General features: G+C 35.2%; 1 protein-coding gene across 1 annotated transcript in view; it reads left to right on the forward strand.

The window, feature by feature from the left end:
- The first annotated feature begins 282 nt into the window (after positions 1 to 282).
- LOC145671988 (degenerin-like protein asic-1) overlaps positions 283 to 20,365 on the forward strand; it is a 76,371-nt gene continuing 56,288 nt past the window's right edge. The window contains exons 1-2 of the mRNA XM_081741173.1: positions 283 to 404; positions 18,367 to 18,556. Of these exons, the coding sequence (XP_081597299.1) occupies positions 18,381 to 18,556 (176 nt within the window). The 5' untranslated portion in view covers positions 283 to 404; positions 18,367 to 18,380. The remainder of the gene's footprint in view (positions 405 to 18,366; positions 18,557 to 20,365) is intronic.

Here is a 20,365-nt window from a genome sequence, read left to right on the forward strand (position 1 = left end):
AAACTTCAAAGACATAAACATTAAGACAAAATTAATCTCAGTGATCTCATGAACCAACTAAAATGGTATAAATTCAGACTCTTAACATTAAAATTTAGTACTTTCACAAAGAGAAGGCTACTGGAACTCAATGTTCGAGCCTGTGAAGAAGGCATCCCAAGGCAGATCGAAAAGGAATAGGAGTTATGGTTTATTGTCCTTTTAAAATAGTTTCATTTGTAATCTTAAGTAACTAAAATCATGCTCAGGATAGGAATCATATGTCAAACGTGTTGTATTGTTTGTACTTTAAGATTGCTCTAATGAGAATGTTTTTGACTGATAGAGTGTTATTTTTAATGTTTTAGGTAACAGTTCAAAACCTTGCAGACCAATCGCAGTACCATGTCTCAAGAATAATAGTGGTAAGTACGTCAATATGTAGTTAGTTCCCCCCTGTATGTTATATTTTATTTTGATTAGATGCTAGTCGTTTCATAATTGTTCAATCACATATGATCAACCATTTCCAGGTTGATTACTTTATTAAAAGATTATGAACTATTTCTTTGCTGACAGAAATATAGTATATTTATAGTAATGGAACGGTTTGCGAATCGAATCCCCAATGCAAAACAAGGCATTTATTCCGAAGTTGGGCGTCCGCTTTCGCCACGTTTTTTCGCTGTTATCTCATTTCCACACTTTCTACAATTTGTTATTAGGTTCATTAATCCGTGTTCTTCACAAACTTTTAAAAGATTTTCCTCGTTATCAACGTATTGCTTCACAAATGTTAAAACTGTTAGTTCATTGCCCTTGTACATTCACCATGTTGATAACATAAATGCTCGTTTCTTTCCTACAATACAACTGTTCGGTTACCTTGCGCCAAGTAGTTCCTCCGCTCGCCGTATAGTCCCATGTTTACAACCGCTTACATATAACAAATAAACAGATTTTTCGAGACTTTTATACATTATCAATCACTCAAACGATCAAATTATCCATATCTTTCCTGTAAATTTTAAAAATTTTGCTGTAAACGGACGCCCAACTTTGGAATTTAACCCCGAAACAAAACATTTAGAAGAATTTCTTGCTCTCCTCTGTAGCAGCAGAGAGAGCTTGCAAACCGCTTGTTGTAAGCTTGAATTGCAAGTCGGCCACGCCTAATCCAGCTTGATTGGAAAATGTGCAAGTTACATGGAGTCAACCTTGCATTTAGTGTTCAATTCATGCTTAACACAAGCGTTTTGAAAGTTAAGCCAATAGCCAATGAACGGCCAGTGAAGCTTTGACGCTCTGCGAAAGGTCTAAAGCATCGCTTGCAAGTACAACAAAGGGCAGATTGTATGAAAGCATGCGTTGAAAGTGCAAGCGTAGAAAGCAGCCAAAAGCCAAGCATGCGCCAACTATCCGAAAGCTTTCTTGCTACTACTTTCTTTTTACAACTCCGATTCAACATTTCATCATATTATTCGTTAAGTCATTGGTTGGTCACATTTGGCAAACCAAAATTTGGGCGTTTGTTCGGCTTCCTAGCACGATATATAAAGCATTGAAAAGGAACTTTGAAATCTAATGATTGGAGTAATTAAATGTTGAAACGGGTTGTAGAAGGGGGGCAACACTCTGCTTAAACGTTATTATACCTCCTGCTGGAGGGCGATCAAACTGCATATTCGTGGATCCCAAGAGTTTCAGGTACCCTCTGATCTTATTGGCCAATACAGATAGGACAACCAGAGTCATGTAATATATATAGCAGAAAACAAAGGTCAACTGTTGTCGGCCCTTGTAGCCAGTTCAGCGCTTGCAACGAGGCGAGTAACATCGTCTCTGCCGTCGCTCCAGTTGCGCGTGTTTCTTTACATCGCTACTTTCTTGTGCGAAGTTAAAGTTTCAGTGTAACTTACTTTCAGTTTGAAGTTATAACTTTATAAGCATTTTCAGTGCATATTTATTATTGTTCATAGTTTGGTGACGTTTATCGTCGAATTAGTGCCATGAGTTGCATACGAGCTAATACATTGCGTATCAACTTTGTCACGGTGAGTCAAAAGCCCACGTCTATTGCCGTTCATGAATGGATACGTAAGGTATTTAAGTTAACTGTTGATCAGGTGTTGTCCATTGAAATGGACTTTATACGTAAGAACTTATATCTGAAATTAATTAACAAAGTGTTATGTGAACAAATCCTAGCTAATACTAATGGAGTAGTGACCTACTCAGATAATAATGGGGACCATGTGTTGCCTATTGATTTGGCGGATAATTCTGTGGTGATAGTCAAGGTGTCCTTATGCCCCATGGAACTTAGTGACATGCAATTATCCCGTGTGCTCTCCCAATATGGCGATGTCACTAGTATTGTCGACGAACAATATTCAAAGGAACATGTCTATGCTACCAGAACGGGTCGTAAGCTTGTTAAAATGACTATTAAACGAAACATTCCTTCGTTTATTACGGTCTGTGGTTTACGTTTGTTTACCAGCTTTCCTGGTCAAATTCAAACTTGCGCCATCTGCAACTCCCCCGACCATTTTGTTCAGGGGTGTTCCAAAAAGAGGAATTCACGTCTTACTGTGCCATCTACATCAACCAATTCCATTTCTCCCATTGTACGAGTACCTCATAATTTACCAGTGGATCCATCAGCTCCTGACACCGGTAGTTACAGTGTTTTTCCCGTGCTTCATAAGAATGTTCTGGAATCAACTTCTTCAAATCCACCGAATAAAGCAGACAACCAGCTAACAGATCCCGACATTCACTCCGAATCGGCTCCTGCAGAAGCTGCACCTTCTAATACCATGGAAGTGGAAGAAACTCAGGATACTAAGATTATACCAGCACCCATAACACCCAGCACCGCACCAGCTGTTTCAACAGTCGTAACATCAGTTTCTACGGTAAGTGATTCTGGTTTAGTCGAAGAAACTTGTCCCGTCTCTCAGACTGCACCTTTAGCTGTTCCACCAGAATTAACTCTCAACTTACAATCACGCTCTCGCGGTAGTGACTCCACAAGTGACTCAGATACAGAAATGATTCATAGTGATAAACGCAAACTCAGTAAACAAAAAGTACTCAGTAGTGTGTGTGGTAAGGACTTGCGTCCCATACACGATCTTCCTCTCAATCATGCACGCCAAACGCGAGCTTTAACAAAAAAGTTGAAATCAGTGGTTAATTCCGAAGGAGGGGGTCCCTAAAATTGTAGTGGCATCATAATACTGTATTGTTTTATTTTTCTTTATTCTTTTTGCAGTAATATTACATCCTATTTCTCATGTGGTGTTGCTCTTGCATATATTTCTGGTCTCTCCTCGTTTTTATGTTTACGTTCCGTTTAGCGACTGTTAATCTCAATAAGTTCACTTCTCTAGTTAAGCAACATGCCCTGAGTGATTTTATTCATCAAGAAGAAATCGATGTTTTGTTCGCTCAGGAAGTCGCAGTCACGGAATTCCATTACCTACCCAATCATTCTCATGTTCCAGTGTTAGTGAAACAGCTTCATGAACCGTCATTATTTATCGCAGCGATCTCAATTTCCTGGCACCTTTACAACATCCCAGTGAACGTATTACCACCGGAGATTTACAACATATTCGTTTGTGCAGTGTCTATGCTAAATCTGGATCTTCGTATAAACGAGAACGAAATAATTTCTTTGCTACTGAACTCCCACCGGCTTTGTATAATGATCGCTCCCCATGCATTCTTGCCGGGAATTATAATTGCACCCTTTCTCCCCTCGATGCTTATCCTCATTTCAGTGATTCGTCTGCTCTACGTCAACTAATAACAACCTATGACTTAGTGGATGTGTGGCGACATTTTCATCCTAATGAACCAGGACATTCATTCTTCACGTCTGGATCGTCTTCCTCTCGATTGGACAGATTCTATATCAGTAAGTCTCTTCTTCAAGGGGTTCGAGATGTACAAATTACACCCATCTGCTTTAGTGACTACCTGGCAGTTACAATGACCATCGATCTACCCGTCTCAAAATTTTTAAAACGGAGTGGTTTGTGGTATTTTAATACATCCATCCTCCAGGAGTCTGACAACATCCATCTTATTCACGAAGAATGGGCAGCCCTTTTACACCGTCATCAATATTACAAAGGATCCCTTATGCATTTCTGGGAACAGAGAGTCAAACCGAAGTTTCGTGTGGTTACCCAACAATATTGTCGGGATCGGAATGCTTCATATTATACTCAGTATCAACATTACACCAATCTCTTAAGAGACTACATGAAAGAACAACTTCAAGGTAGCAATTTTCGACCTCAAATTCAAGAAATCAAAGCCCACTTATTAGCCAAGTACAAACGCCGCATCCAAAGTTTCACGACTCACAGTAAAATACATCAATATGACGAATTAGAAACTCCCGGAATTGTAAAAAATCAGCAAAGAACTCATGCACGGAAAGCAGAAATTTATATCTCAGCTTAAAGATGCCACAGGTCACGTGTATGTCGGTGAGGAAGTAATACATTGTGTCACAAATCATTATAAACAGCTGTATGCCAAGCCTACTTCCTTCTGTGACAGTCCTGAAATTCTCAACTATCTTCCTACAGTCTTACAGGAACAGGATCAAGAATATCTATCTAGTCCATTTACAGTCGACGAGGTTAAATCAGCCATTGCTTCCGGCCGTCGAGGAAAATCTACGGGGATTGATTCCCTACCTCTAGAATTCTATATAACCTTTATCGATATATTAGCACCCTTTCTTACAAAACTTTTCATTGAATATAGGCAGACTCTTGTTTTAGGTGAATCTATCCGCACAGGTGTTACAATTTTAGTACCTAAACACTCTCGCACTTACAGTGTTAATGATTTAAGACCTATTTCCCTTCTGTGTACAGATTTAAAAATTTTAACACGCTGTCTTACTGCACGAATAAAAGTGTTTAGTGACAAACTGCTAAGTTCACATCAATATGGAATAGGCCAAAAGAACCCGATCTATAAGGCATTATCAAATCTTAGAGATTTCATTTCCTACCACGAATCCACTGCTCCTCCACCCGTTGCTGTTTTAGCCACGGATTATTCTCAAGCTTTTGATAGGATTAACCATGAATACTTATTTAAAGTCCTTGAGAAATATGGTTTTGGGTTCTCCTTTATTTCTCTTGTACGAGGAATTTATACGCATAGATTGACAAAAATCAAGGTTAATGGTGGCTTAAGTAACCCAATAAACATTAATAATGGTATTTTGCAAGGTGATCCAATGTCGTTTATTATTCAGTTTGTCCCTTGTACCAGTTATGTACGCGACTGAACTTTTACTCCCTGGTGTCTCTGTCTACAATACCAAACTAACTGTACAAAGTTACATAGATGATTCCCACTATTGTTTACAAAATTCGGCCGACATGACTTGCCTACAACGTTTATTAACCTTGTATCAACAGGCTTCTGGAGCGCAACTCAATCACAGAAAAACAAAAATATTATGTATTCATCCAGAATACAATGCTTCATATAGCAACTACTATGATACTGTTCAAAGTGTCAAAATACTTGGTGTATGGTGGTACAATAATATCAACCAAACCGTAGAACAGTCATATCATCTTACAGCAAATAAAATCCGAAGTCTTCTTATTATTCATAGACAGCGAAACATGAACTTTTTTAGTAGAAACTTATTTCTCAAAACATCTGTTTTTAGTATATTCAGCCACATTGCACAGATTTTACCAACGCTAGTTAAAATATCTAACCAGTTAACCAGTCAGGCTTTGTTTTTCTTATGGCATTCCAAAATCTTACGCGTGGCTAAGAATCAACTCTACCTCCCCTCACGTGAAGGAGGCATAGGCTTTTTGCACATAGAAGCTCAGGCACGTGCCCTTCTTATGCACAGAAGTTGTAAGCTTGTCTGTGAACACGAGACTTCGCTTACGGCTGCTATTATCAATGTCTGCTTCCACTGTTTAGACCTTCAGGCGCCAGTACACGTGTTTCCTTGGAGCTACAAATTTCCTCATTTACGTGATGTCATACTTGATATGATATACGCCTTGCTAGCAAAAGATCCCATTGAAACTGGTTCGGTCAACAACCTTTACTGGCGCTATGTTCGCTTGTGGGTTCCTAGTATACCTAATGTCGTGTTAAAGCACCCAGACAAAAATTGGAATGCTATATGGAAAAACATCAACGCTTCATTTCTCACCCACAACCAACGTACAACCTGGTATTTCATAGTCAATAATGTATACGAAACATTGGAAAAACTTCACAATATAGGTATTGTAAATAGTAATATATGCCCATACTGCAACAATCTCTATACACTAGACCATAAGTTTCATGCCTGTTCCAACGTACCAATCATCTGGACGTATTTTTGTATTTTAATTAGTAAAATTTGTCGTCTTTCACCTCATTGCTTTACTGTTACAAAACTTATCTTGTGGCCTGATTTTAATTGTTTTCCGACATTTAAAAATAATGCTACTATCTGGATTACTATACAGACAATTATGTTTCTTGTGCATACTAATAGACCGTATCATATAGAATTATACAACCAATATTTGAAATATCAAGCCAGCCTTCTCTCTCCTGCACGAAAAAGGAAACTTTTTGCTAACTATTTAACTGTTCTTACAGAGTCTTTGTCCACGCATAAAATAAAACACAGATGAAGCAAAAATAAAACAAAGAAAACGTAATATTAACAAAAAAAACAAAGATGAAAACTCTGTAATATACCTTTGTCACATCAGCTCCTGATAATGAAGGAATAACTCCTGGTAAAACTACTAATGATAATGTAACTTGCCTGCCCCGTGCAGACATCTCTGTACATATACATTGTTTTTGTTCATTATGTCATTTTTTGTTTTGTTTAATTTTACCATATACTTTTTTTAAAAAATGTATTGATTATATATATTTTTTTTTTTCAAAAAAAATTCTTAATATGTTCATTATTTTGTTTGTTGCTTCTCAATAAAGAAGTTTAAAAAAATGTAGCCAGGCATGTTAGGGAGCGTGCTAGTAATGAAAGTCATTTTTGACGTGGGTTCAAACCCGGTCCTAGGAAATTTTTATCTTTTTAAAATTTTCATAACACTTTTTTCATTAAAATAAGATTGAAAATAATGCAGAAAAAAGTTATTTACCGAGCGCACTAGTAATGAAAGCCGCTTTTGGTGTGAGTTCAAACCCGGCCCAAGAAAAATTTTTTTACATGGATCCATAGTATAAGTAGCAGTAGTAGTAGTAGTAGTAGTAAAAGTAGTGGTAGTAGTAGTAGTAGTAGTAGTAGTAGTAAAAGTAGTAGTAGGAGTGGGTCTAGTAGTAAAAGTAGTAGTAGTAATAATAGTAGTAAAATTACTAGTAGGAGTATGAACAGCTTAGAAGCCCCGCAGGGGTTGGTTCGGTTCTGTTCTATTGCCCATTTTTTTTCTGTACATTTAACATGACCAACAACAAACAGCTGGCTAGGATAGCGCCTAAAAAAAATACAGGGTAGCGCGAGAATACTGAAACTGTTGGGATCGACGAAAATGTAATCAAGCTCAGGAAACGATTAATCAAATGTGATCTAACGATTAGCATCGAGATTTCTCGAATCTTGCGTAAAGGCCACTTTTGTGTAGTTATCCTCTCTACTAAAAATATTTTATATTTCTGTCAGAAAAGCCGATCAAACGCTGGAAATGATTGATCAAATATGAAGAAACTATTGGCGTCTATTTTTTTAAAAAAATAAAACAACGCCGGCTGGCTATACGCCGCTGAAAATTAAAAGGTAAAAACAGCATTGTTTTGAGGTTCAAAGCATATCGTTGCTAGAAATGTAAGTTTCAGTCATGTAAAATTTGATTTTGTGTACTTTAGAATGAAGCTGGAGAAAACATCCAAGTTTTGTGTTTTATTGTTTGTTCTGCAGTCGATATAGCAAAGCTTTGTATTTATGGGAAAACTAGAATTGGGAACGCTAATGTATTGAAAGGTTTAATGAATCCCAAATTCCGAAAAAGAAAATATCATTGTATGTTGTTTCTTGTAGCTGTTTCACAAGATGCTTAAGGACCGCATTTTAAATAAAATATTCGAATTTTACTTAAGGATTTTTTCTAGGAAACCTTCCAACGCTGCTTTTGATATTTCCGTCTATACTTCAAAATAAAGGTAGTTTTTGTCGAGACAAAAACTCCAAAATTTTCGTCATTCATTAGAATTTTCCCTGAAAAATCAGTGACAAGGATATTTATTATATATGAATTCAACCGAACTCATCCGATCTCGATTAAAATTGGTGTTGTAGCACAAATTGACAACTATAGAAGCTTGTAGTTATTTTGTTCCTGTAACATTTAATTTATTTATTACTAACTTCAACTATTTTGGACAGTTAGTTACATATTTGCTCTAGCATAATTGATGTCCGGTCGTTTAGAGGGCTGATTGTGACACTCATCACTACCTGGTAACAGCGATAATACCAGAGGGATTGTCGTTGAATAAAGGTAATATTCAATGTCCGAAAACGGAGAGATTCAATTTCAAGAAATTAGAAGAGAGCCAGGTAAGAGACGAATACCAGATTGAAGTTTCGAATAAATTTTCGGCTTTAGAAGATTCGGAGTGCACTAGTGTTGAGGATACTTGGATTGGATTTAGAGATAGCATTAAAAGTTCCTAAATACTTTAACTATCGATTCACTTTAGAGGTAGTCGTCAACCTGGTTCGGCGAAGTAAGATATACAAATATTGAGTGGTAGTATTTGTTTGCATGTAAAAATTATCTTTAATAATTATATGCTATTATTCTCACCTTTTCTATTAGAATGATAACGTCGATGAACGTTGCTAAAATGGTTTATTAGCTGATATACTTTATAATATATTTTCCTTCAAACTGTCAAGCACACCAACTTGCTGACTAGGTATCCATAAACATTTACATAGCAACAACTATCCCATAATAATATTTTTACATATCTTAAAAACATTCTTCTTTTGTTATTATTATTAAATTAACATTCTATTAAGTATAGTGCACATGTATGAGCACTTTCTGCCCACGGTACAGGTAATTATTAATCTATCCAAAGTATTTCGTTATATAAAAATGTCGCCCGACGATGGGACTGAATATAAAAGTCATAAGCGAGTTTGGCTTTTATCTTCAAGAACCACTGGTCCGTTTACAATAATGATCTTAAATTACATATGTTCTTTATATTTTGATCACACCTCGTATATATCTTCATTACATTTCAAATATATATATAGATACATTTATAACAAATCTTTTCACTTCATTAATATTTATCTTTTATTACATTAATTATATTTATTTCATTATTATCAAAAACATCGTCGCTTATTAATATAATTAACGAGGGTGAAACACAAATTACTATGATTAATAGTTTTGATCATTATTAAAACAGTGATGTTACAAATAATGTTTAATCTTTCAGGGCGCATTAAATAACAAATAAGTTAGATGTTGTATTATAATGTATACATTGTAGCACTAAGATGTCATAATAAAGAAGAATCTTGTTCGGATAATATATAGGATAGCTCATAAAAACAGTCGTCTAATAATTAGTTTTATAGAATGAATCTTATTCTTAACATAATCTTTGACAATTAAGTTTTCAACACAAATCAATCTAATATAAATAACCTTTGCTTTTAATCATTTATGAATCGAATTATAATTCTTACATATATTAAAAACATTTGGGAATTATCATTGATTAATGAGAATTAAAGAAAATTAAATTGAATAAAAATAAAATAAATGTTCATGAAAATCTATAGCTGATATGAATTTAACCTAATTTCATTAACGGTAATCAGGTTACATTCGTACTTGCATACGATTCTAATAAAGTACATTGCACAGCACAATCATGATTATGTCCCGTATTATTGTTCTGTACAGAAATTACTTCAATACCTGGATCTTGATGTGAAGTGCCATCTCTTGTCCTTCCATTACGTCTATCCACGTAGTTCACTGTATTCCTGGAATTTCGCCATACATTTCGTCTATTTTTAAACCTATTTTGATTATATGGTCTAACATATGGATTGCTACGATTAATTAGGTTAGGCGGATTTCCTACATAACTTTGCCTATTTTGCTCATTTTGATTGCTAGAATTTATTCTGCTTAGGTTATGTTTCGTATTATTCACACTTCGGATATTTAAATTCCGAACAGGCACCAAATGATCTGAATTATTCTTACTTTTACCCATTCCTGCTTGTTGATTCATGGCATGGTATTGAGTTTCATAGCATTGGACAAGCATTAATAAATGGTTGAAACTCATACACTGTGTGGAAAATAAGATCTGTTGTAACTTAAATGGAAGCAAATTTCGAATCGATGCTATTATTCTCGATTCTGATTGCAATGGATTAACGACCTTTAATTCGTTGTATGTATTTACAACAAACTCTACAATAGATTTATGCAATCGAGGATTGAAGTGTTGATTTCTAATGGTAGCATCTCTATTCGCAAGCAAAAAGTCATTTTCATAATTGGCGATCAGTGCCGCTTTGAATTCTTCATATGTACTGATGTGATCACGTACTGCTTTAAACCATAATGAACAAGGTGGGAGTAATACATGAGGGATTAATTTCATATATTGTGATCTATCTATACACATAATATTGCACTCATCCTGGAATTTTTCTAAGAAAGAAGTAGCATTCTCGTTACACTTACCACTGAATTTGCTCATAGCTCGTATTTCACTCATCTTAACACTTAATTTTACCTTCCTTTTATCATTCCATGTACCCATTGGGTGACAGTTCCTATTCATGACGTGATGTGTCGTTACACCATCTATGTTTCGCCCATCTGTATCTTTCGGATAACTTTCTTCCAATATAATATCCTCATCAGACACCGGCAAAGGCGATGCCATCTCTGGTGATTGGGGAAACTCCAAGCGATCACTACACATGTTATTACGGTATGTGTTGTCCTTAACCTGTAGCATTCTATTTTCTTCCTGTAACGTAGCTATCAATTGCGTATTTGCACGTATATTGTTAGAATTATTGATGACCTGGATCTTTTGTTGTTGAACAGAAGATTCGGTTGCTTCTAAATCCTTTTTTACATCACTGATTTCTTGGCTCAGGTGGTTGTGATTAGCCTGGCATTCCTCCGATATTCCTTTTAACTTTTCCTCGAACTGCGAGGTGATATCGCTCATCGTCTGGATAATTAATTGTTTCGTTTCATCCGACTTCTGTTCCACCTTCTGTTCTATCGTCTGCTTCAATTCTTCGTATTGCTTATTGGATTTTTCGGAGTTCTGTTCTATCTTCTGTTCTATTGTCTGCTTCAATTCTTCGTATTGCTTATTGGATTTTTCGGAGTTCTGTTCCATGGTCTGCTTTATCTCGGTAGACATCTGAATCAATTGTCGCTGTAAGGCTAATAAGATTCGATCTTCTGATGATGGCGTTCCTGGTGCTACACTATGTTCACCACTGTCACTATTATTGGATTCCTTTTCCATTGCTTCAACGTTCATTTTTCTTCTAATTATTCTACCACTTCTTAATATTGTGAAATTTGTATTCATAAGCCGTATTACAAAAGTAAATTCACCCTTACTTTGCTTCGGGGTAAGAATTTATGAAAAGTATATCGACCGACTCGTTGTTAAAAATTTTGGTTTACCTCACCCGGGATTTTTCATAACTTCTTACCCCGAAGTAAAGTAAGGGTGAATTTACTTTTACAATTAAGTTAATGAATACAAATTTGACCATACTGAGAAGTGGTAGAATAATTGTAAGGAAAATAGACACTGAAATAATGGAGAATGAATCCACTAATAGTGACAACGGTGAACCTAGTGTAACATCAGGATTGACATCGGAAGACCGAATCTTGCTAGTCTTACAGCGGCAATTTATGCAGATGTCTACCGAGTTAAAGCAGACGATGAAGCATCACTCTGAAGAATCCAACAAGCAATATGAAGAATTGAAGCAGACGTCTACCGAGTTAAAGCAGACGATAGAACAGAACTCCGAAAAATCCAACAAGCAATACGAAGAATTAAGTAGACGAATAGAACAGAAGTCTGATGAATCTAACAAGCAATACGAAGAATTGAAGCAGACGATAGAACAGAAGATGGAACAGAAGTCGGATGAAACGAAACAATTAATTATCCAGACGATGAGCGATATCACCTCGCAGTTCGAGGAAAAGTTAAAAGGAATATCGGAGGAATGCCAGGGTAATCACAATCACCTGAGACAAGAAATCAGTGATATAAAAAAGGATTTAGAAGTAACCGAATCTTCTGTTCAACAACAAAAGATCCAGGTCATCAATAATGCTAACAACATACGAGCAAATACGCAGTCGATAGCTACGTTACAGGAAGAAATTAGAATGCTACAGGTTAAGGACAACACATACCGTAATAACATGTGTAGTGATCGCATGGAGTTTCCCCACTCACCAGAGATGAACTCACCTTCGCCGGTGTCTGATGAGGATATTATATTGGAAGAAATACATCCGAAAAGTACAGAAGGGCGAAACATAGATGGTGTAACGACACATCACGTCATGAATAGGAACTGTCACCCAATGGGTACATGGAATGATAAAAGGAAGGTAAAATTAAGTGTTAAGATGAGTGAAATACGAGCTATGAGCAAATTCAGCGGTAAGTGTAACGAGAATGCTACTTCTTTCTTAGAGAAATTCCAGGACGAATGCAATATAATGTGTATAGATAGATCACAATATATGAAATTAATCCCTCATGTACTACTCCCACCTTGTTCATTATGGTTTAAAGCAGTACGTGATCACATCAGTACATATGAAGAATTCAAAGCGGCACTGATCGCCAATTATGAAAATGACTTTTTGCTTGCGAATAGAGATGCCACCATTAGAAATCAACACTTCAATCCTCGATTGCATAAATCTGTTGTAGAGTTTGTTGTAAATACATACAACGAATTAAAGGTCGTTAATCCATTGCAATCGGAATCGAGAATAATAGCATCGATTCGAAACTTGCTTCCATTTAAATTACAACAGATCTTATTTTCCACACAGTGTATGAGTTTCAACCATTTATTAATGCTTGTCCAATGCTATGAAACTCAATACCATGCCATGAATCAACAAGCAGGAACGGGTAAAAATAAGAATAATTCAGATCATTTGGTGCCTATTCGGAATTTAAATATCCGAAGTGTGAATAATACGAAACATAACCTAAGCAGAATAAATTCTAGCAATCAAAATGAGCAAAATAGGCAAAGTTATGTAGGAAATCCGCCTAACCTAATTAATCGTAGCAATCCATATGTTAGACCATATAATCAAAATAGGTTTAAAAATAGACGAAATGTATGGCGAAATTCCAGGAATACAGCGAACTACGTGGATAGACGTAATGGGAGGACAAGAGATGGCACTTCGCATCAAGATCCAGGTATTGAAGTAATTTCTGTACAGAACAATAATACGGGACATAATCATGATTGTGCAGTACAATGTACTTTATTAGAATCGTATGCAAGTACGAATGTAACCTGATTACCGTTAATGAAATTAGGTTAAATTCATATCAGCTATAGATTTTCATGAACATTTATTTTATTTTTATTCAATTTAATTTTCTTTAATTCTCATTAATCAATGATAATTCTCAAATGTTTTTAATATATGTAAGAATTATAATTCGATTCATAAATGATTAAAAGCAAAGGTTATTTATATTAGATTGATTTGTGTTGAAAACTTAATTGTCAAAGATTATGTTAAGAATAAGATCCATTCTATAAAACTAATTATTCGACGACTGTTTTTATGAGCTATCCTATATATTATCCGAACAAGATTCTTCTTTATTATGACATCTTAGTGCCACGATGTATACATTAAAATGCAACATCTAACTTATTTGTTATTTAATGCGCCCTGAAAGATTAAACATTATTTATAAGATCACTGTTTTAATAATGATCAAAACTATTAATCATAGTAATTCGTGTTTCACCCTCGTTAATTATATTAATAAGCGACGATGTTTTTGATAATAATGAAATAAATATAATTAATGTAATAAAAAAGATAAGTATTGATGAAGCATAAGATTTGTTATAAATGTATCTATATATATATATATATGAAGTGTAATGAAGATATATACGAGGTGTGATCAAAATATAAAGAACATATGTAATGTAAGAACACTATTGTAAACGGACCAGTGGTTCTTGAAGATAAAAGCCAAACTCGCTTATGACTTTTATATTCAGTCCCATCGTCGGGCGACATTTTTATATAACGAAATACTTTGGATAGATTAATAATTACCTGTACCGTGGGCAGAAAGTGCTCATACATGTGCACTATACTTAATAGAATGTTAATTTAATAATAACAAAAGAAGAATGTTTTTAAGATATGTAAAAATATTATTATGGGATAGTTGTGGCTATGTAAATGTTTATGGATACCTAGTCAGCAAGTTGGTGTGCTTGACAGTTTGAAGGAAAATATATTATAAAGTATATCAACTAATAAACCATTTTAGCAACGTTCATCGACGTTATCATTTTAATAGAAAAGGTGAGAATAATAGAATATAATTATTAAAGATAATTTTTACATGCAAACAAATACTACCACTCAATATTTGTATATCTTACTTAGACGAACCAGGTTGACGACTACCCTTGGTGAGTCGATAGTTAAAAATTGGCGAGTCGTAGGAACAAACCATACTTCGACCAGGAATGCATTAGACTAGCAGAGAAAAGAAAACAGGCAAACTTACGCTGGCTACAAAATCAGAATGAAATAACTACACAAAGTTCGCAGATATCAGGCGGGAAACTTCCAAAACTTTTAGAACAAAGAAACGCGATTTTCTTAAAGCTAAAATTAAGGAACTTGAAGATAATAGTAAAAATAAAAACATCCGGGGCATGTATAAGGGGATCAGTGAATTTAAGAAAGGCTATCAACCTCGTGCTCATATATTAAAGAAAGCTGGCGGAACAGTTCTAACTGATACGGATATCCTCTTAAATAGATGGAAAGATTTCTTTGACGATTTGCTGAACAGGCACCCAAAAACTAATGTGCGTGGAGAAAAGGAGATACACACCGCAGAATCGTATATTCCAGAACCCAACCGAATAGAAGTAGAAACCGCTATAAAGAAATTAAAGAAACACAAATCTTACCGGCTGAATTAATTTTAGCTGGAGGCGAAAAATTGTGGAACAAGATACACAAACTCATTCTCCTTATCTGGAACAAGGAAGAATTGCCACAAGAGTGGAAAGAATCAATCATTGTTCCAATTCACAAGAAAGGCGACAAAACTGACTGTAATAATTATCGAGGCATTTCTCTTCTGTCAACATCCTATAAAATCCTTTCAAATATTCTATTAGCCAGATTGACACCATACGCAGATGAAATTATTGGAGATTATCAGTGCGGATTTAGACGAAATCGATCAACTATCGACCAAATATTTCCCATTCGCCAAATACTCGAAAAAAGTGGGAATACAATACCCCGGAACATCAACTATTTATTGATTTTAGAAAGGCGTACGACTCGGTTAGGAGAGAAACATTATACAACGTTCTTACAGAACTTGGAATACCGAGAAAGCTAATTAGATTAATTAAGATATGTTTAAATGAATCCCAAAGTAAAGTCCGGGTAGGAAAATTTTTGTCCACGAGCTTTCATGTCGAAAATGGTCGGAAACAAGGAGATGCGTTGTCGCCATTATTATTTAACTTTGTTCTGGAATAAACAATAAGGAAAATCAAAGATAGCAACCAAGGCCTAGAGTTGAACGGTATTCACCAGGTTATGGCATATGCTGATGACGTAAATTTAATAGGTGATGATAGGAGAACAATAGAAACAAATGCAGAGATCTTATTAAACGCTTGCAGGGACATGGGTTTAGAAGTAAATGCAGAGAAAACTAAATACATGGAAGTGCGTCGGGACCGTAATACAGAAAATTACGGATGCGTTAAAATATTAAATAATACTTTTGATAAAGTGGAGAGTTTCAAATATCTAGGATCAATATTAACAGACGAAAATCATATTCACGAAGAAATTTAATGTCGACTAAAAGCAGGGAATTGGTGGTACTATTCGGTTCAAAATCTCTTGTCGTCGCGAATTCTGTCGAGGAATTTGAAGTTTAAAATATACAAAACAATAATCATGCCTGTTGTTCTGTATGGTTGCGAAACATGGTCGCTTCGCTTACTCTGAGGGAAGAACATAGACTGAAAGTATTTGAGAACAACATCCTCAGACGAATATTCGGACCCAAGAGGAACGGGAATGGGGAATGGCGGAAACTTCATAACGAGCAACTACATAATTTATACGGTTTACCCAACATTGTTAGGGTCGTCAAGTCTAGGAGGCTTAGATGGGTAGGTCATGTAGCTAGAATGGAAGAAAGTAGAAACGTTTTCAAAGTCTCGACTGCAAGACCATTCGGAAAACGACCATTAGGAAGACCTAGGCGCAGATGAGAGGACAATATTAAGATGGATCTCGCATAGATTAGAATACAAAGTAGAAACTGGATGCAGTTAGCTAAGGATAGAAGTCAATGGAGAGCTTTTGTGAACGTGACATTGAATCTCCGGGTTCCATAGGCCATAGAGTTAGTTAGTTAGTTACATATTTGCCCTTAGTTCGTCAAAATAGGGTTATTGAGCTGCTTAAGACGTAGGATTTATTCCATGAATATGCAATGATAACTTACAGAATAAAATATATTTAAATAGGTGTTTTCGAACACTTTTCAACATTTACTTTATATTTTCACAAAATTTCTTCTTTATAAATTGAATTTACATCCATTCATAATTTCTTCCTTTACGTATCATGTCTTAACTGACTAGAAAAATCTGTCTCGCCACAAAACTTAAGAATGTAAGTGTACAGTCTGGTAGTATACATATAAAAGAAATCAAACGCCTGATGATGTCGGTCCTCGGGGTAGCAAACTGTAGGCGGAATACTTTTAAATGTTCATAAGACTTTTATCAAAATAAGATAAAAATAATATTCATTTGCCCTTCTACGTAATATAATGCTCAAAAAGTGATAAAGTTATGGTAAGAAACATAGCTGAGCGAGCGAAGGGGGTTAGAAGCCCCACAGGGCTCGTTTTGTTCCACTTTCAGCCCCAAGTTAATACCATGTGACATTACGTCACACTCGGGTGGTCCAACTTTGAACCTCACCCGATTCCTTGTGAGCAAAATGCATATTTTTTTAGGGTAGCGCGTGAAAAAAGATATGCCTCATGTTCCTACGAAATGTAACCCAAACATAAGTATCGTTTTATTTTTATCAACACACAAAGTGAAACTGTTCTTACACAAAACATGCACCAGAAGGTTTGGACAAGTGCAACCAATCAGAAACGTGTAGTTAGTTCCTATGGTTGGGGTCGAAGTGAAAAAATATGCTGTCTAGCCATAAAAGAAAATATCTTCGGTACCGGACCATTGTCCATAACAACATTTACATATGTATACAGATTATCGTTACATTCCGAAAGCTAAAATGAAATGAAGAATGATTATGACTACTCATATTTTACGAGTCTGCAAACTTGAGTATAGGTCCTAGTATATAGGCTAATTTTACAATGAATACGATTCTAGAATCGCCTTCTCCTTTAGGCGTGGGTTAATAAACTAGAAATTTCATTTCGTTTAATTTCAGATACTTGTAAACACAAGTAAATGTGATTATTGTCACAATTCCAATTAGTAAATGGTGCTTGTTAAAATAAAGGTTAATTTTCTATGCGTTGTAATTTATTTAAAAAAAAGAACACGTAAAGATAATAAGTGCTCCTTTCCTAAACAATCTTATGATTTAACTAATCTTTAACGTCATAAATATTAACATATGACTTCGGTGCTTTTATCTGATTTTCCATGATGGATTGACACCAGCAACTAGAGTGCCTAAAGAAAAGTCCCTCCCCACTCTGAATCCATTAAGTAAATAATCACAATTTAAAACTGACCATGAACTAAAAAAAATGAATCGATTTTTTTTAAATATATGGTTCTAATTTTTTTTAAAAAGAGACTGACGTATTTTTGTTCCGCGCCTGTTAATGAAGTAATGTTACATGATTAAATTGATGAAGTCATTGATTTTGGCTACCTATGCTAGGATTGGCCTTGGCATTTGTGAAGGAACGCAAATGTTTAAACTCTGTTTATGCGATGTGTTTACATTTTCTCTCACTTTTTTTTCACGTCCGCAGCCGCTTTCAACACCATGCGCCCTCCACGGGGAGTCCCTGGATTTGAGGATCCGGACGTGGAGACGGCACTCAACTGTTCCTGTGAGCCAAGCTGTGAGGAGACCATGTACACCAGCGACATCTCTACAGCTCCATTCCCAACTAATCCAGCTGACTCACCAATGGTTATTAAAAGGGCTGCCCTCTCTTTGTAAGTCAACACTTGTTGAAGTTCGAATTATTCGCTATAAATTACTTAAGTAATTATGTTACCGTATAGCTATTTATCGAACGTTTATAGACATAATAATATCAGGGGAGAAAAACTCTTAAGTTGCTTACAATGGTGTAAAAATAGTATGCAAGTGATAATACGCGTCGCAGTGGCGTGTTTAGGATTTTCTTTCAGGGAACTATGCACAACACGGGAAGCAGGGGGCAATTCGCCACATGAGTTTGAGAAATATACGTATATTTTAATTTATGCACAAATTGCAGTTTTAATGGCAAGATTTACAGACTGGTGTATCATATATAATATGATACACACAAAAATTTAGTGGCGAATCTAATCTTTTATTCTATTCACAGAAGAAAAAGAAGCATCCTCTTGACAAGGGCGCCGATTTCTCTGTAATTTGGGGGGGGCATTCATAAATAAATAAATATATATATATATATATATATATATATATATATATATATATATATATATATATATATATATATATATATATATATATATATATATATATATATATATATATATATATATAAAACAATACATGTAACAATATAAATACATATAAAAAATACATATTTATAAAAATTTATGGGGGCCTACACGAGCTTTGGGGGGCCGGGCTTTCCCCCAGGATCGGTGCCCTTACCTCTTGACCTACCTAATTTCCTGGGCTACTTATTTCCCTCTCTTAATTTTCTTTAATTCAAACATTTACCTTCCTTTATAACTAATTGATGTAAATATTCATTTACTATAATAACTAAAGTCCTGTTATGTTGATATCCGTGCAAGTTAGTGTGGAACACCCGTTTCGCTTATGAGCTCCTCTTGTGTTTTGGTGTTACTGACGACGACTGACTTGAAGCACAGCTAACAACGGTCGAAAGTATGATAGGAGCAACGAAAGAAAGAAACAACTAAGAAAAAGAAACAGGTAAGTAGAATAGACGAAAGAAAGAAAAAAGAACGCAGTTCTTACATGGAATGAAATTTTACAAATACGTTATTATTTCTGAACAAAGAGCATAAGAAAATTGGAAAGTTATGAAATTCTTACAAATGGCAAAAAGGATTCTTGTTGTATGTGGAATGCGAAAAACTAACAATTTTTTTTGGAGGGCTTGTACCCGATAGCCCCTCCTAAATACGGCAGTACGCGTAGGTGAATGATTTGATATCCTGATGCGATATCGTACTGCCGAAGAGAAGGCGTAACCCTCTAATGACTAGAAGTTGGTATTTATTTGCTCCATATCCAAAGTAACTAAACTGTCGATATCGTACCTGACTATCTTGATTCGGATTTTCCAAAGATTCCCTAAATTCAGCAGTCTAACAATGAAATGGCACTTTCAGTAAAGGCTGTTTCTCTTTTCCTAACTGTGAAACATTCACTCATTCACTTAGATATAATTGTTCGTTTGCAAGAATTATCCAAACATTACATTAAAAAATTAATAACAGACCTATGTATTTAAAGACTATGCTTCTGGAAATTTAACAGTTCAAGCTTAGAAGGTAACCTTAAAATTAAGAAGGCAACCATTTCCCACCTGAAAGGAGAGATTAAAGGTAAAGTCTACGTATATTTAGAAATCTCTTGTTTGAGAGCAGTAAAAAATATTTTAGAGAGAATACATGGAAGTTTATCGAGATAGTAATACTGCAAATTATAGATGTATTAAAATATCAAATAATACTTTCGATAAGGTGAATACTTTCAAATATCTAGGATCAGATATTAACAAACAAAAACTATATTTATGAAGAAATTAA

The sequence above is a fragment of the Thermobia domestica genome, chromosome 15 (genome assembly GCF_964235325.1).
Source record: "Thermobia domestica chromosome 15, izTheDome1.hap1.1, whole genome shotgun sequence".
Classification (NCBI taxonomy): Eukaryota; Metazoa; Arthropoda; class Insecta; order Zygentoma; family Lepismatidae; genus Thermobia; species Thermobia domestica.